The sequence below is a fragment of the Elephas maximus genome, chromosome 3 (assembly GCF_024166365.1).
Source record: "Elephas maximus indicus isolate mEleMax1 chromosome 3, mEleMax1 primary haplotype, whole genome shotgun sequence".
In the NCBI taxonomy this organism is placed as follows: domain Eukaryota; kingdom Metazoa; phylum Chordata; class Mammalia; order Proboscidea; family Elephantidae; genus Elephas; species Elephas maximus.
Window position 1 is genome coordinate 159,285,305 of NC_064821.1, and position 24,972 is coordinate 159,310,276.

General features: G+C 40.3%; 1 protein-coding gene across 1 annotated transcript in view; it reads right to left on the reverse strand.

The window, feature by feature from the left end:
- The window catches only part of NOTCH2 (notch receptor 2), a 175,319-nt gene that overhangs the window by 120,219 nt on the left and 30,128 nt on the right, over positions 1-24,972 (reverse strand). Inside the window, exon 2 of the mRNA XM_049879949.1 lies at positions 5,166-5,247. Within this exon, the coding sequence (XP_049735906.1) occupies positions 5,166-5,247 (82 nt within the window). The remainder of the gene's footprint in view (positions 1-5,165; positions 5,248-24,972) is intronic.

Genomic DNA, 24,972 nt, shown 5'->3' on the forward strand with positions numbered 1-24,972 from the left:
ACTATTTCATACCTGACTTTTCAACACTCCAGTAAGACTCATTCTAAACATCTTTGAAAAGTCTGGGTTAACGAATTGATAATTATGTTATGACTTCCCACAAAAGTGTGAAGTAATGTGATAGCAATATCGATTGACTGCAAATAGTACCACAGACTTGAATTATCTGTAGTATAGTAGACTATATAGAGAACATACAACAAATAATTTCTGAATTTATAAATCTTTAAGCATTATATTAAAAAAAAAAAGATAAAAGATTACTCTGTGAAAGGTATTTAGAGAGCCAAAAGTTATCATTCTTCATTTTATAGTGAAAAGATAAAGGAACTACAGAAGAGTAGCCAGGATTCTGCTAGCATTGTCCAGAAAAATTACATATATGATGTTCTGCTAAACAGAGTACCCACTTGAAGAAACCATGCTGGCAGACCCAGTTTCAGCAAAGAAGAAAGAGGAAGTGATTTAATGGTTGATATATTTTTTTATTTTTCCCAGTGTATTTCTTTGACCTGACACTGCCCCTGTATAGCATTAAAAGAACTGACAAGGTAAATAAAAGGGGAAAATGCTGAGTCATCCATGACTCTTGAAAATATCTTTCTGGGGAGCATCCCACAATCACAAACATTGACAATGCATCCTCCGCTCTAAGCCAGGTTCTTAAAGATTCTCAGTGTCTCTACTCTCTACTTCTTCTACAGAAACCTATCAAAAGGACAAAGACGGCAATGGCTCCAGTTTTCTTGGATAGCTTTAGGAGGCCTGGACCACCACCATTACTCCCTAACCCCAGCAAGGAAAAATTCTCAGTTGTTAATATTTAATGCTATTATAGCTATCAAACAAGTTTTAGTTGAAATGTGAGACAAAGTTATACTTTATTATATTTATAATGATTCACTTTAAAATGCAGTTTCCAGACAGGCACTTTGGCAAAAAGTTGAGATTCTCAAATGCAATCACCCATCCACAGGAGCATGTGGAACTCATGGTGACTTCCTAATGTTTAACAAACACTGCTAGATAACTCCTAAGTGGTATTTAGAAAATCCTAAGACTCCTTTATAATTCCATTTTTAATCATTAAAAACAATGGCAGAGTAACTTATATCAGACCAACTCTCTTGCTCGTAACAATTATAAACTCCAGACAAAATATTAAAGGCACTGGAGAGGAAACAAAAGCAGGCAGAAACTGGAGGGGCTATGATCCTTGAAAAAATGGAAGCAAACTGTACAAAAGTCACATTTACATAGCTTTTCCTCTGAAGGTACTCCCTAGTCCATGCAATGCAAGAAGAATAGTGCACAAGCAGAAAATGGTAGCCTTACTGGGCTGAGGAGGCAGAAGTGTCTGGAGCTGTCAAAGGAGCTGGAATTTGAGGGAAGAAATCTGGAAAAGATAGAACCAAAGAGAGGAAGAGCCCCAAAATATGCATATGGCTCCACTCAAATCCTTAAATGATTCCTAACTGCACAATCAGGAAGAGATTCAGGAACAAAAGAGGAAGCAACAACTGGAAGGCTAAGCAGAAGGGCTCCTGGTGCTGGGGAGACAGGTTTGAATTCAAGTCCTACCACATTAGAGGGGCTTGATAAATACCTCAGGCTTTCCACTGAACTCCCTATAAGGGCCACACCTTAAGAGTAAGGACCATATATCATCCCAGGACGAAGATTCATAACTCTGGACTCAGGGCAAAACCAAAATAGACTCCCTAACTAAAACCAGACCTCCATACGGTCAAGGTGATCTGCTAGTAATGTAATTACTTCTCATAACAAAACTCAGCATTCTTTAGTAAATTTAAGCTTTAAAATGCATCATTCACAACTAAAAACTACCATACATGTGAAGAAAAGGGAAATTATGCCCATAGTCAAGAGAAAAAGCAGTTGATAGAAACACACCCATAGACAACCCAGATGTTAGAATTAGCAGATAGGATTTTAAGGTAACGAAAATAAATACATGCTTAAAAACACACGTTTTATAGATTTTACAAATCATGACCTCACCCACCCTCAACATGCCAGTGAACTTGAGTTGCCCATGATTTTTAATCAAATTGGGATTTGGAATAGCTTATATTTGAAAGTCTGGGGCAAACAAGTTACAAGCTATGAATGGCATCCCAACTTAATTACATATCTACACCTCCCAGTAGGACAGGTGAGAGAATAAACGTCTTATCTCTCTGTAGTGAGAGGGCTTTATTAAAATCTGACAGCAACTGTTTAGCAGCAGTAGTTGAGCTTTGTGCAAGATTACACAGGTTCTCCTTGTCTGGCATCCCAATCTAATCACGGGCAGATAGGGTACTTAGGCTCCTAACAGTGAGAAAAAACAGTTGAGATGTGTACGAAACTAAACTTTAAAAGTACTTATCCTCATCTGTCAGTGTGATCTTATCAAGGATTTCTATAATTTTTATAAACAATCATTATATTTTAGCTGAATCAGTAGCATTATGCTCCTTAAGCAGATAGATACCTTCTGCTTTAAAACACTTTCCACCAATTCCCACCACCCCCCTCATAAACGGAATTTGGCTTCAACTTTCTTTTCTTGTTCCATTAAGCAATCTTGTGAATAAAAAGATAATCACATGCTTTGCATGCCTGATATAATTGTTATAAACCTTCTAAGTGTTCTAACTCTATTTACCTTTTTGTGAAAATAATATTTACTGAACAAGCTGGATTACCTTCTGTTCCCAGGGAAAAAACCAAGGCCAGTGAAGATATACTGAAAGGTCTGTTCAGTAAATGTTATTTTTGCTTATTAAAAGCTTGCTTAAAATTCTGTAGAGATTGGCATGGTGTTTTAGGAATGATTGACTTGGCCTCCCTGATTTTGTTCTTGCTTGTCCCATGGCTGCTTATGTTGACCCTACCACTCCTGAAGACACTAACACTACTCTTACTCAGGTCGGGAAACACTCTTCTCACAAGTTTTGTTGTTCATATTGGTCTCCCAGGAAGACGGCCTCACCAGTTTTCTTTTTTTTTTTTTTTAATTACCACCCCCTTCCGCCAAGAACTTGTTTCCTCAAAAACAGAGTAGAACATCTGACAGATCAACCCAGAATTGTGTCTATAAACATCCCACCCTATCAACAATTACTAAGTATCCAGGGAAAGAACTCAGGCAACTCCATTTTTATCAACCACAAAGTCAGTTTACTGTACCCTAGCAGTATCTCTTCCAGAAAATTTTCACCTTCATTTCAGAGCTAGAGACTGGCAGTCCACAAATCTGCTTCCTCTCAAAAGTGACCCATAGTGTCCTCTTTTGCTAAGTGCTAGAGATTAATCTCCCCTTGAGGCCTTCTCTCCCTTTGTCAGACTGCAAATACATAGGCCAGCACTTAAAACCTATTCGTAATTCTCCCTACATAAGTCATCTAGTTGAATTATCTCTAAATAGACCTAAATTGCTTATCTGTGTGGTCCTACTATCCTGGATGCTATATAAGGCAAAAATATCCTCAGAAGAGAGGACCAGTGTCTTCTTATTTAAGGCAAATAGAGAACCATGTGCATATGTAAGTTAAATGAATGGTGATGGCCAGTATCTTACAGTTCAAGAAACACATTTTTGAGTTCTAGCTATATACCAGGCATCATACTAGGCATTAACTATAGAAAAATGAATGAGACCAGAAGCTCAAAATCTAGTGGGAGATACAAACACATCATAATATAGTGAGTTAACTGCCACAAGAGAGCCGAGCAAGTAACTAAGACACCAGACTCCACTAAGGGACTAAACAAGGTTTCAGTGACCAATTCTAAGGTATGATTGTCCTTCCTTATCACCTCCAGTTGTGTTTCCATTCTTAGAGGGGGCTGTACCGTGTGTGTGTGTGTGTGTGTTTTCAGTGAAAAAACCTAAGAGCTCAGCCCATAATCAGTTACATAAGAAACTTCATTTCCAATGTTATTTTTACCCCAATCCAAACAGCCTATTGTTAAACTTTACTGTCATCACAGCTTAAAATATTTTCACTTTTGGTTAAGAAAATTGTTTCTGACCTGGAAAAATTCCTGTTTATGACATTAAAGAACTTAGATTCTAGTATCAGAATGGGTTTGATGAGAAAAATGTCATAATTATATCTATGGTGTTCAATTAAATATAAAAAGAAGGAAGAAAAATGTGTTGCATAAGCTCACTTAAAATGCTTATCAAGCAAATACCTCCCCCAAAGTAAAGAACAAACACAATCCACACAAGTGCTAAAGAGAAATTTCATATTATCAAGTCTTATTTCCCAATATTTTTCATCATATAAATAGAATGGATATGTTCCTGTTGGAAATTTTCAACTGAGCTAAAAATCAAGTCTTATTTCCCAATATTTTTCATCATATAAATAGAATGGATATGTTCCTGTTGGAAATTTTCAACTGAGCTAGAAGGGGGAAAATGGTCCTTAGAAAACCTAGAGAAGTTGTTTATGAAATTATCTCACAACCTTCCTCAAACAAACAAACCATCTAGCTACACCGGATGGCTGGAGAAAAAGAAATGCTCTTGAGCATAGACCTAGCCTATGTTTCCTCCTTCTTCCTTAGTCTTTGAACACCATATCCTGACATGCACCTACAGCCCCTGCTCACCACCCCACCACTACATACGGACACACAGCTTTCTCTCTCATAAGTCTCACTTTAAGAATTGAATTTTTTCACACTAAGAAAGAAAAGGTCTCAGTGGACTGTAATATTCACTTACATCAGGCAGAACTGAAGTAGGTATCTGTTAGGTTTGACTTAAGAACAATACCGTGGCTAACATGTTGAGGGGAGATATTAAGGCTTGGCCTTAAACAGTAGATATGAGATACTGAAAAATGCAAGAGAATGTACTCAATATATATATTAACTACCCAATCATTGAAAAGTCTTTTTCATAATGAAAATAGTAATAGTAAGATAGTAAGAAGTTCATATTAACCATTTATCAAAACTTTTCCTCTGATTCCACATCCTCCCCCTGTAACCATCCTTCCACAAAAAAAGCATCAGAAAACTTGGAGAACCAGTGACATTTCACAAAAGTATTAAAACAGAACAGTAGAACCCAATCACGTCCAGTGTCTTAGTTACAGAAAAATAAAATATATGAAGAAGAGAAAATCCAGAGAAAAACTTACTTGCAGTATCCTGTGCCATTGTGATAAGTAACACATATGCCTTCATTTACACAGGGCTCATAGCCATCCCGACACTGCAATGCTAAAAATAAAAACAAACACAAATTAGAAATAAATCCCTAATCATACAGCCCTCAGACACCACAGGAAGTGTAATACAGTCCAGGTCAACATTCAGTCCCACGTCCAACCTGACCTGAATTTCCCTCTAGAGTTTTAATCAGGTTTTTATCCTTTGGGTTTCTGGGTCTTAGAAAGACCCATCCCAAGAGTGTTTTTCCACCAGTAACTGCTCTGTGGTCTCCAATGAGGCTCTTAGCTCTCAGTGCTTAAATCTCCTCCAGTGTTACATTCCTATCCCCATAAGCTACTAAGAAAATTAAAGCTATAAAGTCCACGCTATGCCATGAGCATCTTAGGATTTTAATACTTCAGATGAGTGATATAAAGATTCATTAATGAATGAATCAGAGACCTGGGCAGATATTAGGTCACCATATTAATGAATTACTTAAGCCTTCAGGTGAAGTTTCAGAACAGAAGTAATCAGAAACATCAACAATATTCATTCAACAAGCTATAGCTAAGAGCTTAGTATGTATCAGGCAGTATAATTAGGATCCAGAGGGAAAAGAGGAGCTGGTATATGTATTTATATGAATAAGATACCATCTCTAACTTTGAGGGGATCACACAAGAGCTGAAAAAACAAGCTTCTTTTCACAGCAGGGTCCAGGCACAAACTGGATGTCAGAAGAACCCCTCCCTTAATAATTATTTGCATAAAAACCCCCTGTTTGTCTAATACTGTATCAAGTGATGGAATCACCAGAGAACATGTTTAAAGAAATAGCATCTCATTCTTAAAATAATATATATATTTTTTAAATAACAGCTAACACATAAACCAAAAAAATAAAAAAGGTTGCCATGGAGTTGACTCCGACTCATCGTGACCCCATGTGTCTCAGAATAGAACTGTGCATAGTGTTTTCAATAGCTATGGCCTTTCAGAAGTAGATTGCCAGGCCTTTCTTTTGAAGTGGCTTTGTGTGGTTTTGAACCACCACGCTTCAGGTTAGTAGCTCTGCGCGCAACCATTTCATCACCTGAGGACTCAAGCTAACACTCCGATGTTGTTGGCTGCTGTCAAGTGGGCTCCGACTCATGGTGACTTTATATACAATAGAACAAAACATTGCCTGGTATTACATCATCCTCACAATCTTTGGTATGTTTCAGCCCACTGTCGCAGCCACCCATCCCAATCTCATGGAGGGTTTCCCTTGTTTTTGTTTACCCTCTATTTTACCAAACAGGATGTGTCTTTTTCTAGCAATTGGTCTCTCCTGATGACAAAGTAAGCGAGACAAAGTTTCCTCATCCTCACATCTAAGGAGCATTCTCGCTGTACTTGCTGACACATAAAAAATTAAAATAAAACAGTTGCTGCTGAGAAGATTCCAACTCATAGCAACTCCACAGGGCAGACTAGAACTGCCCCGTAGGGTTTCCAAGGCTGTAACCTTTACAGAAGCAGACTGACACATCTTTCTCCCACAGAGCACCTGGTGGGTTCAAACTGCTGAGCTTTTGGCTAGTGGCCAAGTTCCTTAACCAATGTGCCATCAGGGCTCCTTGCTAAAGAAAAAAAAAACATTTTTTTTTTTTTTTTTTTGCTAACACATAACCAAACCCACAGCCATCGAGTCAATTCTGACTCACAGCAACCCCATAGGGGTTCTAAGGCTGTAATTCTCTACGGATGCAGCCTGCCCCATCTTTCTCCTGCGGGGCTGCTGGTGATTTCGAACCACTGACCTTTAGATTAACAGTCAATAGCTTTAACCACTGCACGACCAGGGCTCCTTTGCTAACACAAACCAAACCAAACAAACTAAACCCACTGCCATCGAGTCAATTCCGACTCATAGTGACCCAATAAGACAGACTGCCCCCTAGGGTTGCCAAGGAGCAGCTAGCAGATTCAAACTGCTGACCTTTTGGTTAACAGACGAGCTCTTAACCACTATGCCACACAGGAATCAAAGCAATTACATCTGTGGAAAGAGAAGATGGAAAAGCTCAGTATCATCAGTCAGAACAAGGCTAGAGGTCAACTGTGGATCAGACCATCAATTACTCATACGAAAGTTCAAGTTGAAACTGAAGAAAATTAGAACAAGTCCACGAGAGCCTAAGTATGACCCTGAGTATATCCCACCCAAATTTAGAGACCATCTCAAGAATAGATTTGATGCGCTGAACACTAATGACTGAAGACCAGACGAGTTGTGGAATGACATCATACATGAAGTAATAAGCAAGAGGTCATTAAAAAGACAGGAGAGAAAGAAAAGACCTAAATGGATGTAAGAAGAGACACTGAAACTTGCTTTTGAATGTAGAATACCTAGAGCAAAACGGAAAAATGATGAAGTAAAAGAGCTGAACATAAGATTTCAAAGGGCAGCTAATAAGATAAAGTAAAGTGTAATGATACACGTAGAAAATTAAGAGGGAAGAACACGTTCAGCATTTCTCAAGCTGAAAGCACTGAGGTAAAAATTCAAGCCTCGAGTTGCAATACTGAAGGATTCTATGGGAAAAATACTAAATGACGCAGGAAGCATCAAAAGAAGATGGAAGGAATACACAGAGTCACTATACCAAAAAGAACTGGTCCACGTTCAACCATTTCAGGAACGGATGGTATTCAAAGAAGAAGTCCAACCTATACTGAAGGCATTGGCGAAAAACAAGGCTCCGGGAATTGACGGAATACCAATTGAGATGTTTCAACAAAGAGATGCAGTGCTGGAAGTGCTCACTCGTCTATGTCAAGAAATTTGGAAGACAGCTACCTGGCCAACCAAATGGAAGAGAACCATATTTATGCCTATTCCCAAGAAAGGTAATCCAACTGAATGAGGAAATTATTGAGCAATATCATTAATATCACACGCCAGCAAAATTTTGCTGAAGATCATTCAAAAGCAGCTGCAGCAATCTATCGACAGGGAGCTGCCAGAAATTCAAGCTGGATTTAGAAGAGCACGTAGAACCAGGGATGTCACTGCTGATGTCAGATGGATCCTGGCAGAAAGCAGAGAATACCAGCAAGATGTCTGCCTGTGTTTTATTGACGATGCAAAGGCATTCGACTGTGTGGATCATAACAAATTATGAATACTATTGAGGAGAATGGAAATTCCGTAACACTTAATTGTGCTCATCAGGAATCTGTACATGGATCAAGAGGCAGTTGTTCTAACAGAACAAGAGGACACTGCACGGTTTAAAATCAGGAAAGGTGTGCGTCGGGGTTGTGTCCTTTCACCATACCTATTCAATCTGTATGCTGAGCAAATAATCCAAGAAGTTGGACTCTATGAAGAAGAATGGAGCATCAGGATTGGAGAAAGACTCATTAACAACCTGCATTATGCAGATGACACAACTTTGCTTGCTGAAAGTGAAGAGGACTTGAAGCACTTACTGATGAAGATCAAAGACCGCAGCCTTCAGTATGGATTACACCTCAACATAAAGGAAACAAAAAGCCTCACAACTGGACCAACAAGCAGCATTGTAATAAACGGAGAAAAGACTGAAGTTGTCAAGGATTTCATTTTACTTGGATCTACAATCAACACCCACGGAAGCAGCAGTCGAGAAATCAAAAGACACACTGCATTGGGCAAATCGACTTTAAGAGGTCTCTTTAAAGTGTTAAAAAGCAAAGGTGTCACCTTGAGGACTAAGGTACACCTGACCCAAGCTATGGTGTTTTCAATCGCCTCATGTGCAAGCAAAAGCTGGACAATGAAAAATGAAGATCGAAGATGAACTGACGCCTTTGAATTGTGGTGTTGGAGAAGAAAATTGAATATACCATGGTCTGCCAAAAGGATGCACAAATCTGTCTTGGAAGAAGTACAACTAGAATGCTCCTTAGAAGCAAGGATGGCAACACTTCATCTCATATACTTTGGACATGTTATCAGGAGGGATCAGTCCTTGAAGAAGTGCATCATGCTTGGTAAAGTAGAGGGTCAGCAAAAAAGAGGAAGGCCCTCAACGAGGTCCACTGACACAGTGGCTGCAACAATGGGCTCAAGCACAGCAATAATTGTGAGGGTGGCGCAGGACGGGGCAGTGTTTCGTTCTGTTGTACATATGGTCCCTATTGAGTTGGAACTGACTCAACAGCACCTAACAACAAGAACAACAAGCCACCAAGGCTTGCCACTATGCCACCAGGGATTCACATAGCCCTTTTTAAACACAAAGCACTGTTTTAAGTACTTTACATAACTAATTCAGTCTTCACAACAATCCTGTGACTTAGCAAAGTCCATTATACCTGTTTCACAGGTGAAGGAACGAAGAGGATAAGTGACCTGCCTATTGTCACACCACTGAGTTACAGAGCCAGAACTTGAACCTAGGAAGTCTGGATTCAAAGACTGTGCTCGTAACTACAGTAATACACAGCTTCCTGCTAGCCTACGCTCTCCTTCTCAGGATGGACAGGACAGGTATTATTATACTTATTTAACAGAAAGTGAAAGCCAGAGAGGTTAAGAGGCCTCCTCATGAAGCCTCATACCACAAGCTGAGCCTAGGACCTGGCTCTCTTACTGAGTCCAGCTCCTTCTCCATGCCAGCTGTTGCAAGCACACAAGCAGTCGCTAGGCTGTGGGCTGTGCAGGCAGATTCAGGAAGAGGATCATCTCATTGTCCATATCCCACTTCCCTGTAGGGCTCAAATGCTCCCTCTTCCCACACTGATAAGCCCAATGCTGAAACTATAATTAAAACAGTTAATGTCAGGTTATTTCCTCCATACCAAAGTTCTCAAACTGATTTTTTCATTCTCTGTAGACATTTTTATTAGTCTCAATGAGAACTTCCTGGCTTTCTATATTTTTTTTTCTATTTGCTTTTTTTTTTTTTTTTTAATTTAAATAAAAAGAAAACCTCTCACTCAGAAGGAAAGGAATGTCCTCCAGGCACAGAGCAAGCTGTATGCAGCTCTCCTTCCCCCTGCAGGAATCCCAGTGCAGTGGGGAGTCAGGAGGCCTGAAATCCTTCCTCTACTGTGCAACCTCAAGCAAAGCACACCTCATGCATGCTCAGTTTCTCTGTCAACTAAACTGGGGATGACTAAAATGCACATGCAGGTCCCCTGTGATCCAACAGTGACACTCGCTCATTCAAGCATGTGAACTGCAGGCCTGGGACCTGGAGAACTCTATCCAGGAGGTGTAAGAGCCCAGCCACTCATGGCTCAGAAAGCCATGGGTACAAAAATCACAGCCTGTTCCTACAAAGTGTCCTGGGAAATCATTACAGTGACAGGTTCAGAGAAATACAAACATTCCAAAGTCAATATGTAGCAATCAATCTAGCAAATAACTTTACAGCCTAGCCTTAGAGAACCAATCAAAAATGCAGTAACCTCAAAGGAGGTGGGCTTACCAGGCTAATAATTAATACCACTTGGTTGATCTGTGGGATCATGCAACCTTGAACCTTTAACTTTACTAAGCCATGGTTCTCAAATTTTAGTGTGCATCAGAATCACCTTGTGGACTTGTTGAAACACAGATTGCTGAGCCCACCCCCAAAGTTTCTGATTCAACAGGTCTAGGGTGGGGCCTGAGAATGTGCATTCCTAAGGAGTTCCCAGGTGATGCTGATACTATTGAGTGGGAGGCCACACTTTAAGAACAACTGTGCTAAGCCATGAATGGCCACTTTAAGGAATCCCCTAAAACTCCATAATAATACATTAAAGATCTTGGATAATCTAGATAGTAATAACATACTGCCTGAATAAACAAAAGAAAAATAAAAATTTGAGACTCATGACTTTGCTCAGGGGCTACTTCTAAATGAATACTATAATTATTTGCCATACAAAGCGAAGTTGAAACATTGATAATGCAAAGCCATGAAGGTGAAACTGGGAAAGGCCTCATTTGAAAATTCAACTTAATTTTTTTCCGGTATAAAACACTGGAAATGTCTCCAGTGTAAAACACTGAAATTTAACAAAGAAACTGAAGTCAACATCACTCCCATTTGTAGTGTGAAAACTGAAATGCTTCTACTATAGTCGTAGAACTGATGATTAGACCCAGAGAAACCAGTCACAAAAAGAGTGACTTTTTCTCCCAAATTTTCATCTTAAGCTACAAACAGTGGCACTCAATAATTGCTGGCTAACTGAAATTAATCTTATGTACTGTTTGTGGGTGTGTACGCATCTCTGTATTGTATGTGTATGCCTACCCCACCTGCAAAAACAAAGAGAAGCAGTAGATTTCAATCCTGTCACTCCATCATTTGGCAATGTGACAGGACATCTAGAAGCCAATTTACAATTTTCACACATATTGAGTGTGGTATATTTGGGGACTAACCCAACGCATTGCCATTGCATCAATTCCTACTCATAGCAACCTACAGGACAGAGTAGAACTGCTCCATAGGGTTTGCAAAGCCGTAATCTCTACGGAAGCAGACTGCCACATCTTTCTCCCTTGGAGTAACTGGTGAGTTTGAACCACCAACATTTCGGTTAGCAGCTGAGTGCTTAGCCACTGCACCGCCAGGCTCCTTATTTGGCGACTAGCCTCCTAATATTCAGAATATACTGAGCATCTACTATTTCAGGCGCAGGCCCTGATGTCAGGGATAACATGGTTAATGAAACAAAGTCCCTATCCTTAGGAACCTTATTCCTATTTGGGAAAGACAGATAATAAATCAATCAATAAATGAAATCATTTCAGACAGTGATAACTGCTATGTTGAAAACAGAACCGAGTAATGGGATAAAAAGTAATCACGGAGGCTAGGGTGGAGGGTGCCTGGGAAAGGCCTCCTTAGGAAGGTGTCCTTTCGGCTACAACTTAAATAAACTGAAGTTGTGCAGAGATATGGGGGAAGAGCAGCCCAGGCAGAGGAAGCAGCCAGTGTAAAGGCCCTGAGATGGGCATGAGGCAGGCAGTCCAGGTTTGTGGCTAGAGGTTGGTAAGTGAGGGGCAGAGTGAAAGGAGCAGGCATGGGAAGCAGGTAGGGATTCGACCGCAGTAAGGATCAAGGCTTCTACTCTAAGTGTGAGGGTGAGCTCCGAGGCCGTCTTAAGCAAGGGAAATGACACACTCAGACTTACATATGTTTGAAAAATGTCAAGATTGTGAAATGTTCCAATGAGCAAAGGGTTTTTTTTCCCCCTTTCTTTCTTAAATAAGCTTATTCACAGAATCCATTTTTAGACGAGAACGAAGACATCCATTTTTCCCAGTTCCCCCAAAATGGTAAGAATTTTACTCTAATTGCATCTAAACTTCCAGAAGCACCACTTCCAGCGTGTCACTCCACTGCTGTCCAACCTACAGTGGCTTTCAGTTCTTACTCATTTCTCAGAAATTCCCCTCAGTTTGATTCTCAGGAGAACCAGCTGAGTGGTCTGGCCCATGCTAAAGCACATGCCTTGTCACTGAGCCACAGCACCTTTTCTTCCAGAGACAGGCCATTCTGTACTTCTTTCAGGCAAAACCCTTGCCTGGGCCTTCAAGATTGGAGCTACCTTAAATCCCATTGCCACGGCGACCCTAGAGGGCAGAAGAGACCCATACAGTTTCCAAGGCTGCAGTCTTTATGGAAGCAGACTGCCACATCTTTCTCCCGTGAAGCCTACCCACTATTATCTCCTACTGTTTTTAATACAGTCTTTGCTCAGTATAGCCCCTCTTGTCTGAACGAATCACCACTGAACTCATTTCCATGCCTCCACCTGCCTCTCCGCTTCCTCTGACTGCTGTCTTTTCCCCTTCACTGTCTAAATTCTACCCATTCCTCCTGAGCCCCAGCTCACCTCCTGCCTTGCCCAAAAAGCCTCCTTGGGTGGTTCTCATGCTCACAGATTTCCCTCTACTCTTGAATAACACTCATAACTCACAACACAGCATTTAATTCTATGCTGTCTTCTAGCTCTGTTTTCGCTTCTAAGTTCCTAGAGGATAGAAAACATTTATTCTTTTCTGTATATTTAAGACAGTACAGTGTAGTGGTTGAAAGTGTGGACCCCGAAATCAGACAAATCTGGGCTTGAATTCTAGTGCCATCATTTACCACCTCTGCATCCTCTCTGTGCTTCAATTTCTTCATCTGGAAAATAACGATAATCTCTCTTAGAGCTGTGGTGAGGATTAACTACATTAAGACATTTAAAGTGTCTAGAACAATGCCTGCTACATAGATAGAGCTCAAGAAAGGCTTCCAACTCATAGCGACCCAAGGTACAACAGAACAAAACACTGCCTGGTCCTGCACCATGCTCACAATTGTAGTTATGCTTGAGCCCACTGTTGTAGCCACTGTGTCAATCCATCTCCTGGAGGGTCTTCCTCTTTTTCCCTAACCCTCTATCAAGTATGATGTCCTTCTCCAGGGACTGATTCCTCCTGATAACATGTCCAAAGGATGCAAAACGTTCTGGTTTTACTTCTTCTAAGACAGATTTGTTCGTTCTTTTGGCAGTTCACAGTATATTCAATATTCTTCGCCAACACAATTCAGAGGTGTCAATTCTTCTTTGGTCTTCCTTATTCATTGCCCAGCTTTCTCATGCATATGAGGTGACTGAAAAAAAACCAGGGCTTCGGTCAGGTGCACCTTAGTCTTCAAGGTAACATCTTTGCTTTTCAACACGTTAAAGAGGTCTTTTGCAGTATATTTGCATAATGCAATGCATCTTTTGATCTCTTGACTATTGCTTCCATGGGTGTCGACTGTGAATCCAAGTAAAATGAAATCCTTGACAACTTCAATCTCTTCTCCACTTATCATAATGTTGGTTATTGATCTAGTTGTGAGGGTTTTTGTTTTCTTTATGTTGAGGTATAATCCATACTGAAGGCTGCGGCCTTTGATCTACATCAGTAAGTGCTTCAAGTCCTCTTCAATTTCAGCAAGTTGTGTCATCTGCATAACGCAGGTTGTTAATGCATCTTCCTCCAATACTGATGCCCCATTCTTCTTCACAGAGCCCAGCTTCTCGGATTATTTGCTCAGCATACAGACTGAATAGGTATGGTGAAAGGATACAACCCTGACTCACACCTTTCCTGACTTTAAACCACACAGTATCCCCTTGTTCTGTTTAAACGACTGCCTCTTGACCTGTGGTACAGGTCCCTCATGAGCACAGTTAAGTGTTCTGGAATTCCCATTCTTTGCAATGTTATCCATAATTTGTTACGATCCACACAGTCGAACGCCTTGGCACAGTCAATAAAACACAGGTAAACATCCTTCTGGTATTCTCTGCTTTCAGCCAGGATCCATCTGACATCAGCAATGATATCCCCGGTTCCATGTCCTCTTCTGAATCCGGCTTGAATTTCCAGCAGTTGCCTGTGGATAAACTGCTGCAGCTGCTTTTGAATGATCTTCAGCAAAACTTTGCTTGTGTGTGATACTAACGATATTGTTCGATAATTTTTGCCTTCGGTTGGATTACCTTTCTTGGGAATAGGCATAAATATGGATCTCTTCCAGTTGGTTACCCAGGTAGCTGTCTTCCAAATTTCTTGGCATAGATGAGTGACCACTTCCAGTACTGTATCCATTTATTGAAATACCTCAATTGGTATTCTGTCAATTCCTGGAGCCTTGTTTTTGCCAGTGCCTTCAGTGCAGCTTGTACTTCTTTCCTCAGTACCATCGGTTCTTGATCATATGTTACCTTCTGAAATGGCTGAACGTCGACCAATTCTTTTTGGTATAATGACTCTGTGTATTCCTTCCAACTTCTTTTGATGCTTCCTGTGTCGTTAAATATTTTCACTGTAGAAAACCAAACCCACCAAACCCAGTGCAGTCGAGTCATAGAGACCCTATATATAGGACAGACTAGAACTGCCCCATAGAGTTTCCAAGGAGCATCTGGTGGAGTTGAGCTGCTGACCCTTTGGTTAGCAGCCATAGCACTTAACCACTATGCCACCAGGGTTTCCTCCCCTGTAGAACCCTTCAGTTTTGCAACTCGAGGCCTAAATTTTGTCTTCAGTTCTTTCACCTTGAGAAATGCTGAGTGTATAATGCAAATAAAAACCAAACCAAACCAAACCTGTTGCCATCGAGTCGATTCTGACTCATGGTGACCCTGTAGGACAGAGGAGAACCACCCCGAAGGGTTTCCAAGGAGTGCCTGGTAAATTCGAACCGCTGACCTTTTGGTTAGCAGCTGTATCTCTTAACCACTACGCCATCAGAGTTTCCACGATGCAAACAGTAGGTACTTAAATTACTGGTAACTGACGACATAATAAACAATGCCTTTAAGGAAACTTGTTCTATTAATCTAACTCCTGTTTATACAAATTCAGAAACCTGGAAAAGTTGGAAAGCACTAGGTAATTTAGGATGTGATATCAATCAATGGAATAAATTCTTCTGCTTGGAAAGAATGGTGTCCCAGGGTGGTACAAATGGTTAATATGCTCAGCTGCTAACCAGATGGTTGAGGATTTGAGTCCACTCAGAAGTGTTTCAGAAGAAAGACCCAGTGATCTACTTCTGAAAAATCAGCCATTAAAACCCCTGTGAAGCACAGTGGTACCCTAATATACATGGGGTTGCCACGAGTACGAGTCAACTCAATGGCAACCTTTTTTTTTTTTTTTTTTACCATCACAAGATGCAATTTTTGTTGGGTATTGTTAAGTTGATTCTGACTCACGGTGACCCCATGTGACAGAGTAGTACTGTCCCATAGGGTTTTCTTGGCTGTAATCTTTACAGAAGCAGATTGTCTGGTCCTTCTCCCAAGGAGTCACTGGGTAGGTCTGAACCAGGGCTTTGGTCATGGCTGATGAAGTGAAACTGGAACAGACTTGAATTTTGACAATTTGGGTGATTCAGAACAATAACCAGAATGGGAAAAATTACAGGTTGAAACCCTGGAAGGGGAGACTTGGAAGAGGCATAGTCAGGCATAGTCAGCCCTTTCAGAAGCCTGATGCATGAAATTGGATTATTGGTGGGACTGTGGAGAGCAACATACATTCAAAGCTGTGCAGTCGGCACGGCCACCATTTTTGAGCAGGGCACTGGTGTTTCTGACTCTGCTCAGAATCCAAAGGGCAAGAGATTTGGTTTCTATGCAATGCATACACTGTCCTTGTTTTCAAGAGGGAGATTAGGTTTCTAGCAAGCCTTTGACCCATAACTTTTCCTATTCTGGCTATGGTTCCGGTTCACCCAAATTTGAGTCTGTTCTGATTTCGCTTCCTTGGCCATGACTGAACCAGGAAGAACCAGTTCGAAGCCCTGGTTTGAACCACCAACCTTTCGGTTAACAGCCAAGCGTTTAAGAGTTCCATTACAGGGGCCGTTACTACAAAAACTCCAAGGTCACTGCTCTTCTTAAGCATAATGAAATAAACAAAAAGAGTGATTCACTAAAAGTAAAAGAAACACTAAACATGAGCAAAATTTTCATTCAATTTTAACACAATGCTATCAATATTTGTTGAGCTACTCTGAGCATGGCACTCTATTAGACATTATATGGAAATCAAAGATCAATAAAACAATCCCCGTCCTCAGACTCCCTACAACCTAATTGATAATAGTTGGGGATAAGGGCAGAGAGATTTTGGCCTACCCAAATGAGATAAATAAATGAACAAAATAAAAATTGCTTTTATTATATACCCACAGCATACTCTTTCAGTATCAATCTCAGAATCACTCCAAAAAGAATCTTTACAAAATACATGAACCCTTGATAAGTGTTTAGTCCTAACTGTAAGTTTGTCTAGATAAGGCTCTAGTACTTATTTCCAGTTTATCAGCCTCATTTGTATATAAATACTACAAACAACAGAATAAGCTGTCATTGATTTTAACCAGTACCAGTTCCTCAGGAATTTGCCCATTTAGGGACAGGCCAACAGTATCCAGACTTGATGGAAGCTTTCTTAAAATTTCCTCTAGGCATGTACCTAGGTTGTCCAGGACTTTTCAGTATCATGCCAGCTACCCATCACTTGCTTAAAAGCCTTTCTTTGTTTTAGGCATCTCTAACATGACTAATTAAGCCTGCACCCCAGCCGAGTGTAATCTGAGCAGCCTTCAGTGTGTTTCACTCTTTATATTAACATGTAATCGTTTTAAATTGGCATTACTTGTTGCTTTGTAGCCTCTTCAAATAAGCCTCTGTCTGCTGTGGGTCCCACATGACTTTTTTCATATCTTGCTCCCTCTGCCTGCAGTATGGTATGTTTGTGTAGCCACTGCTCATTCAGAAGACATTTTAATGCCCCTAATGGCTGGGGCTCCTGAAATATGTGAAGAGGGGTTATACAGGGCCCTTTCAATTTTCTCTTCAACGTTTATGCAAATTTCAAATAGCAGTATTTCAGAGAAATGAAGTCTGAGTTAACACCCCAGGATCTGGCTGTGGTTGGCTTGTTGCTTCTGGCACATGGCGTCTGGAAGAAGCTCAGTAAAATGAACAAAGCAAAGTTTTCTAAAATGACTGCTTGCTTATTACCAAAAATAGGCGGACTGAGGGCAGACAAGGAGACATCAGGGATTTGCAATAATTCTTGCAGCACCCTGCAATTTCGAACAACAAAGCTTTCGCTAAATTTTTTATTCCATTTTTTTGGGATCAGGCCATAAAAAAAAAAAAATCCAAACAAACAGAAGAAGTGCGGAAGCTTCAAATCCCAAGTGGCACGTTTAAATAAAAACAAAGTGGGAGAACATCTGTCCTCCTCCCTGAAACGCGTCTTGATTAAAAGGCAAATAAATGCAATAAGGATTTGCATTTATTTTTATTTTTCTGATACTGCTCCAAGGATTTCTGTGCCCTCTACAGAATCATCTAAAAGAAAATATGTTTCCTACTTAAGAGATATCAATACCAAACCCACAGGGCTTACGGCTTCAGTGATACGGTTCATGGACAAATATTACCGCTGTTCAATTATATCTCGATTTAAGGAAACATAATCAGCAAAAACTTAGTTTATAAATCACATAAATGTATTTTTTACATTACTGAAAGAATTTTCATTTTATACAGAGATTCATCCCAGGGATGTGATGGATCTAAAATAATCATTTATTCTAAAGAGTCTAATTTTGTCCTATTTTATAATATTGATTTATTGCAAAAAAAAAATTTTGTCAGTATCTGCTGTGCTATATTGAAATGTACTATGCACTGTTTTTTCTCTTTATCTTTCCATCTTTTCAACAACTGCAGAAAGATTCAAATCTACTCATGAGTCAAATTTTAATCTCTGGATTTTGGGGATAAAACTACTGCATTTAGCTCTTCGATATGAAACGGGAGATTTGAAAAATCCACATGTACTTATCTGTCAGGATGTGGCTCATTTGTGAATGATCCCCTCTGTACACATGTATGTTCTTCTACCTGGAGAATCTTTTCCCTTTCTTCCTTCTTCATCTTGCTAACTCCCTTCTCTGTGTTCCCACAGCATCCTGTGAAGATGCGTTATAAGTGCTGCCTTACCCAGCTCTCTCCCCTGCCTCTGTGCTAATTTCCTGAAGGCAGTCCCCATGATTGACTCAACGTTGTTTACCCAGGGCCCAGCGCAGTGCCTAGGCCTCAGCAGGTAATCAGTTACTCAATAAGGTATTCAGACAACTAAAGATCTATAACTAAGACAGAACCTATTAACAAACTCAATAGTCAGTTTACATGTCTAAGGTTGTTTAAGGCTCTACTTTTAGTAAGCATAAGGACACCCAAATGTGACTGTGCCCAATGACTCAGGTTTCATTTTGTGTAAGGAATAGAAAAAATGAAAAGAAAAAAAAAATGGTGCAAATTTCCTGGCCTTTAACAGGGATGTAAAGTTGAGAAAGTGGAACTGTACTTCTCTAGACTCTTCGCAAAACTAAAACACCTTTGATAGCTCCTGACTTAAAATTTGCATAAATGAAGATAGCCCCAGGTGAATCTTAAGCCAGTGTACTATGGGTTAAAAAGAAAAATGACTGAAATGGGTTGAAAGGAATCCAAAATGATTTACATCTAAACGGAAAATCATGAAAACAAAGTAATAAAAATTCCATGTGAACTGTAAGCTAGTCTGTTTTCATTACAAAGTACCATTTTCCCCATAAGGAGATTCACTGACACACATACACAGAACAACGAGCACCACTCTAATCCAAAGCAGTCAAAGTTTATTTCTTCAGTGTAAGTACCTAACCCCTCTGTAAAAAGACACTGACCAAAATAAGTACAAAACAAAACAAAAAAACCCAAACCCATTGCCGTCTCAATTCCAACTCATAGCAACCCTGTAGGACAGAGAAGAACTGCCCCATAAGGTTTCCAAGGCTGCAATGTTTACAGAAGCAGACTGCCACATGTTTCTCCCAAGGAGTGGCAGGTGGGTTTGAACTGTCAACCTTTTGGTTAGCAGCCGAGCACTTAACCACTGCACTACTAAAAAAAAAAAAAAAAGGACTCCTTAAAATAATTACAAGGCTTTACAAATTCTGAACGTTCAGGATCTCCGTGTAATAAAACCCAACGGAGAGGAAGAAGTTACACCATATCTAGAAGCAAAATTATCCCCCACATAAAAAAAAAACCAAACCCATTGCCATCAAGTTGATTCCGACTCATAGTGATCCTATAGGACAGAGCAGAGCTGCCCCATAAGGTTACCAGGGAGCGGCTGGTGGATTTGAACTGCCGATCTTTCAGTTAGCTGCCAAACACTTAACCACTGCATCAGTGGTCAAGAAAGGCCAATCCGAGGTGTTATTTCATTGTCTTATCTATGCCTTCTACTGTTATCAGGGATAAATTCTGCCTGTCACCAACTTCTTGTGCTTGTAGTAAATGGTCCCTTCTAAAGCTTTTGAGAAACTATTTTGTTAAGTAATGCTTAATAAAGAAAAAGTGCTTAATTTTAAATACATGCTTTTAAATACCCTTGCTGGAAAAGAATTTTATAAATACATATAATCTTCTTTTTACCCACCCAAAAGAAACAAAGCGTTCTTTTAGCTTAAATCGTTAAGAACACCGTTTAAATGGAGTAGACAATTTCCATTGTTTGTTAATTTAGAGGCACCAAAAAGAAAGAAGGGACAAAATTATCTACGTTAAAAATAAAAATGGAAAATTTTAAGATTGTTACATGTTATCATGTAAAATTAGGGAGATTTCAAGAGACCAAACAGGGAAAACTAAGAGAACAGCCTCAGATTTCCCCAAACGCATCCTTTTCCCACAGGATCTTTTAAAAATCCTTGGTTGGTGATGGAAAAATCTGGGAATGAATAAGGGTGATGTTTAAACAACATGATGAACACAATTAACGTCTCTGAACTGTGTATGTGAAGACTTCTGAAACGTGGAATGTTTTGCTACATATATATTTACCACAATAAAGAAAAAACCAAGCAAACAAACAAACAAACAAACCCTTGGGTGGTCGCCATGAAGGCTGCTCACAGAGATCAGTGCTGGGGACAGGGGTTGCCGGAACATCGTATTCAGTGTAATGGGTGGTCAGGAGATCTGGGAGTCCTACAGAAAGTCCAACCACATGTAGAGCTGTTTCAAAGTCAGGACTACAGAAGCTAAGGTCCTCCCAGGGCTTCAAACTGGTTCCTTCTGGTTCAAACCCCTGCTAAGAATTTGCATTTTTAACAAGTTCCCAGGTGATGCTAATGCTGCTGGTTAGGGACCAATTCTAAGAACCACTAGTACAGCAGTGGTTTTCAAAATTTATTATACATAAGACTCATCTAGGGATCTTGTTAAAATGTAGATTCTGATTCAGTATATCGAGGGTGGAAATGCAAATTCTCACCAGGGGTTTGAACTGGAATGAACCAGTTTGAAGCCCTGAGTCCTCCGCTATACCTGCAGCCAAAAACAAACAGTCTTCACCTGTGGACGGTATTCAACTCAAAATTCTTGCACACATCACTGAGAATTATCTAAACTCAAAAGCCTCAAAAAATTCTAAACTCTGGGCTCATACCCAGGATATTCCAGATAAGCATAGAAACTAGCAATGAGAGGAAAATTAATCTGGAGATGGTCCATGCATACCATTCCCTCTTCCAGAGAACATCCCTGGGGTCAACAACTTTGGAACAGAAAAAGGTAGACTGCAGGAAAATAACATATCTTTATTAAAAACTGAGGGGAGAAGAAAACATAATATATAGCCCCAAACTTGTATTTTTATTTAGAGCTCTGGTCTCAATTGCTCCCTATGTTTGACTTGTTTCTTCAAGGCAAACAAAATAGAAACCAATGCCAGCCCATACCACCATAAGGTGGAACCACTGGCCCATGGGAGGAAAAATAATGTACACTTAAAGAAATTTGATAAACAACTGATAATTTTAATGCTAATCATATTCTTCTTTAAAAAAGAAAACCAACAAACTAGTCCTCCAACTCCATAAACCTTTCAACTACTCATATTCTTTATTATCAGTGTAAGCAAGAATTTACCTCCGAGATTACTCAGATTTCTGTGGAGTTGTAACACTCACTTTAACAAAAACAGCCCAGTACACTAACAGTCATGATCTGGTTTGTAAACGTGCACGTGCATTTTCCTCGCCCATCCTGTTGTGGCTATCTACAGCAAAAGCAGCAAAACCTATCTACATCAAAAAACGACCACCTTGGAACGTAAACCTTCCATGTTTGTGTATCTTCAAACACAGAAGGAAACTCTAGGTTTCTCCATTTGCAGCAATACCTGATCTGGCAAACAGGAAAAGCTGATTCGCCTCTGACAAAGCCTTTCTTGGTTCCAGAGAGGCCAAAAAACTTCTCTTATTCCAGCTCCAGAGTCTGAAATTCTCAGACAGGACAAAGAAACAACCGAAACTCCAAAATAAATACACACACACACACACATAAGTATATTTTTTAATAAGTCCTGTTAGGGGTGTTGACTTTCTTAAGGTCAGTGCCTCCCCTACTCTCTTAAATGAGTCATAAATGCCTGTCGTTAGGTGCCATCAAGGTGGTTTTTGACTCACAGCGACCTCATGTGACAGAGCAGAACTTCCCCATAGGGCTTTCTAGGCTGCAAAATCTTCACAGGAGTAGCTCACCAGGCCTTTCTCCTAAAGAGCTGCTGGGTGGGTTGAACCTCTAAGATTCTGTTTAGCAGCTGAGTGCTTAACCATTGCACCACCAGGGCCCCTTCATAAATCCTAGAGGTTTAAAAAAAAGCAGATGCCCTGTCCCATATCCCATTTCATCTGCTCTGCTGTCACTCCTCCTACCTGGCCTAGGGAGTTGCAGCAAAAGATTCTGGGGCTAGGCAACACCTAAGCCATGTCTGTTCCACCTGGCTTCAAGCCAGCTATAATGCCAGGTACACGGTAAATGCTTTGGCAAGTGTTTCCCACACGAAACTGTTGAAGGGGCAGGCAAGTGGTTTTCTCTCCCTCCAAGAAAATGATAAACAAGTCCTTAATTTTTCATAAAAGAAGGCAAAAAGAAAGTCTGCAAAATCAGGACAAGTTTATTCTACCTTTCTAAGGTCACAATGACCTGGCAGAGGAGATACTTTAATCTCTTTATTTATCACTCGTAATATAACGTCCTTAATAAAAATTGATTCCACTCTGGGGACATGAGAGTGTTGAACAAGAAAGATTTACAAAGGGAGTTTTACCAGTTACACCACTCCAGGCCCAGTGGGAATGGCCTTCCCACCATCACTTCATCACATTAACAGGATTAAGTGCTTTGGAAAACCATTATTAAAGTAAGTAACCCTCAGATCAAGCAATGGGACAAAGGATTTAGTGAATGTGGTTATTAGTGTAGTACTTGTGATTAAATAACATTTCTCCTCCTCCCCACCAAAGAACCCATTACCTCATCGAAAATATTAAAACCAAGGCATTGTAATCACTTTGAATATAAGCTCAATATAAGTTACCATAGAAAGTCTCAAATTCTCTAAGTTTTGTAGAAAAAACAAGTGAATCAAGTATCCTCCCCTTCCCCCAATATAATCTGGCTTTAGAATTGCTAAGTAGAACAAGTTTATAAATTTGAGCTCAGTAAGCTGCTTCTTTATGTGCCCTCCCACCTTGACAGAAAATAACCCAAAGTCAACACCTTCGGAAGGCACGATGCTGTTGTTAGGTGTCACTGGGTCAGATCCGACTCATAGTGACCCTAAGTACAACAGAACAAAACACTGCCCGGTCCTGAACCATCCTCACAACCATGGCTATGTCTGAGGCCACTGTTGCAGCCACTGCATCAATCCATCTTCTTCTTGAGGTCTTTCTCTTTCGCTGACCCTCAACTTTACCAAGCATGATGTCCTTCTCCGAGGACTGGTCTCTCCTGAGAACATGCGAAAAGTACGCAAGATGAAGTCTCGCCATCCTCGCTTCTAAGGAGCAATCTGGCTGTACTTCTTCCGAGACAGATTTGTTCCTTCTTCTGGCAGTCCATGATATATTCAGTATTATCCATCAACACTGTAATTCAAAGGCATCAATTTTTCCTTATTCATTTGTCCAGCTTTCACATGCATATATATGAGGCAACTGAAAATACCATGGCCTGGGTCAGGCGTACCTTAGTCCTCAAAGTGACATCTTTGCTTTTTAACACTTTTTTTTTTAAATTGGCTTTAACAAAGAGAAGTTTATTTTTTCAAAGTCTTTTTTTTTAGTAGCTAGAAGTCCAAATTCAGGGGGGTCAGCTCCAGGGCAAGGCTTTCTCTGTTTGCTCTAGAAGAAGGTAGTTGTCATCAATCTTCCCCTGGACTAGGAGCTGCTCTGCTCAGGAACCCTGGGTCCAAAGGACGTGCTCTGCTCCCAACACTGATCTCTTAGTGGTATGAGGTCCCCAACTCTCTGCTTGCTTCCCTTTCCTTTTATCTCTTGTAAGATAAAAGGTGGTGCAGGCAACACCCCAGGGAAACTCCCTTTACATTGGATTAAGGATGTGACCTGAGTGAGAGTGTTACATCCCACCCTAATCTTCTTTAACCAAAGGCAGAGATAATGATTTATAACACATAGGAAAATCACAAAAGGGAGGACAACCACACAATATTGGGAATCATGGCCTCACCAAGTCAACACATGTTTTGGGGGACACAGCTCAGTCCATGACAACGTGTATCTTCTCTCCCTTATTCCATTGCTTAATATGAAATACAAGATGTAAATGGGGCTAGTGCAATTTCAGTTGTACGCCTGTTACAGCAAGTTAGGTGCAAATTTGACTGTAATTATCTTTATTTAGAGATTGTATATGGTTTAAGGCGTTGGGTACAGGCACCAAGTCAATAAGGTGTGGGCAGTGATGGTTAAGGTTGTGTGTCAAGTTGGCTGGGCCATGAAAATACCTTTTTTTTTTTAGTTGTGCTTTAAGTGAAAGTTTACAGTTCAAGTCAGTTTCTCATACAAAAACTTACACACATATTGTTATGTGACTCTAGTCGCTCTCCCAACAATGTGACAGCACACTCCTTCTCTCTACCCTGTATTTTCTATGTCCATTCAACCAGCTCCTGTCCCTCTCTGCCTTCTCATCTCGCCTCCACACAGGAGCTGCCCACATAGTCTCATGTGTCTACTTGAGCTAAGAAGCACACTCTTTACCAGAATCATTTTATGTCTTATAGTCCAGTCTAATCTTTGTCTGAAGAGTTGGCTTCGGGAATGGTTTTAGTCTTGGGCTAAAAGTGTGGGGCCATGACCTCTGGGGTCCCTCTAG